Below are 1,477 nucleotides of genomic sequence, written 5' to 3'. Positions count from 1 at the left end.
TTACTTTTATTGTGGAGTAACTCAGTTTGTTTTTGGGAGAAGTAACTAGTAACTATAACTAATTACTTTTTCAATGTAACGTGCCCAACACTGCGAATAAACCAAATCTGAGAAACGGGAATGATGCCAAAATACTGAGCAAGTCGACTCTGTACACCTGAACAGACGCGGCTCCATTGGTCGAGGAAATCAATGAAAGCTCTCCATCTTTTTTCACGATGAGCTGACGGGCTCCTGTTCTCTTTGGTTCCAGGTGTAACGGCTCTTTGCCGTCTGAGAAGGGGAGGAGAAAAAGCCGCTTTTCTCTGTGTCGCAGAAACAAGGCGAATGGAGTGAAACCCAGCACCGTTCACACATCCTGCACGCCTCAGGCCGCCAAGGTGACAGTTCACACATGTTATTTGCATCTCACTGATTAAAGGCCCTGATACTAACATAACTATGGAAATGAGAGAGCACACCTCATCTCTTTCTTTTCTCATCCTCATGTCTCCAGCAAAATTACAACTTCTAATTTCCCTTCAGGATTTTTGAACTGAATGCTTTTAAAGTTTTTTGACGAATCCTTTAAGCTTTAGATGTTTGTAACCGCTCCTGTTTTTCAGGCTGTCAGCAACAAGGAGCAGCACAGCATATCCTACACGCTGTCTCGGGCGCAGACCGTAGTGGTGGAGTACACCCATGACAGCGACACAGACATGTTTCAGGTGGGTAGCGTCGATTTTCTCCTCCCTACTGAGGTTTTCTGATGGGGGGTTATATCAGCTCTGAGATTNGATGTTTCTGACTTAACCATGAAGATATTGCTTCTAAAATATCAAAAAAAGCAGCAGAAGGAAACTGATATGCTGACAACAGTTTTAACTATAAGTTTCGGTTAGGTGGAGATTTTTTAGACTTTTTATTTGCAGACTTTTTATATTTACACATTATTTTCCAGTCTAGGGCTAAAAACAACTCTATTAATTTCGATGAATCGATTATTGAAACAATAACCCACTAATTTTGTAATCTGTTAATCGTTAAATGGAATATAGAGACTCTAAAACATTCCTTAAGTCGACAGAGAAACCCGCTTAGAGCAGTAATTATATCAACATTCTGAAAACCTATATAAACATTTTGAATTTAAGATTTTTAAAAAAAAGTTTTCTTCTCTCAATATGCTCATAATTTGTTTTAGTTTCACCTGGTTTAACTTTGTTAAAAACAATCTTCTTTAAGGAATCTTTCGCTATCTGATTATTAATTGAAAAATAATCGACAGATTCATCGATTTGCAAAATAACCATCAGTTGCATCCCTAATCCAATCCTCTGTCCAGATTTAAGTTTTCTCCTGAAACCAACGCATTCATGGGAACCCTCTGCAACAGATGTGTTTAAATTTAAAATAAAAAAAAAATAGACTAACTATAACCTTAAAAAGCATCTCAACCGCGTGATACTGCGGGCCTGTTTCTCTTCCAATGATGCTA

The 1,477-nt window shown here is 38.3% G+C and overlaps 1 protein-coding gene across 1 annotated transcript in view; it reads left to right on the top strand.

Annotated features, from left to right (window-relative positions):
• peli1 (pellino E3 ubiquitin protein ligase 1) overlaps window positions 1-1,477 on the top strand; it is a 25,556-nt gene that overhangs the window by 10,940 nt on the left and 13,139 nt on the right. The window contains exons 3-4 of the mRNA XM_015380925.1: window positions 254-380; window positions 606-707. Of these exons, the coding sequence (XP_015236411.1) occupies window positions 254-380; window positions 606-707 (229 nt within the window). The remainder of the gene's footprint in view (window positions 1-253; window positions 381-605; window positions 708-1,477) is intronic.

The sequence above is a fragment of the Cyprinodon variegatus genome, unplaced genomic scaffold, assembly GCF_000732505.1.
Source record: "Cyprinodon variegatus isolate N-32 unplaced genomic scaffold, C_variegatus-1.0 Scaffold225, whole genome shotgun sequence".
Classification (NCBI taxonomy): domain Eukaryota; kingdom Metazoa; phylum Chordata; class Actinopteri; order Cyprinodontiformes; family Cyprinodontidae; genus Cyprinodon; species Cyprinodon variegatus.
Note: the sequence above shows the minus strand (reverse complement) of the source record. Positions and strands in the feature narration are given on the sequence as shown.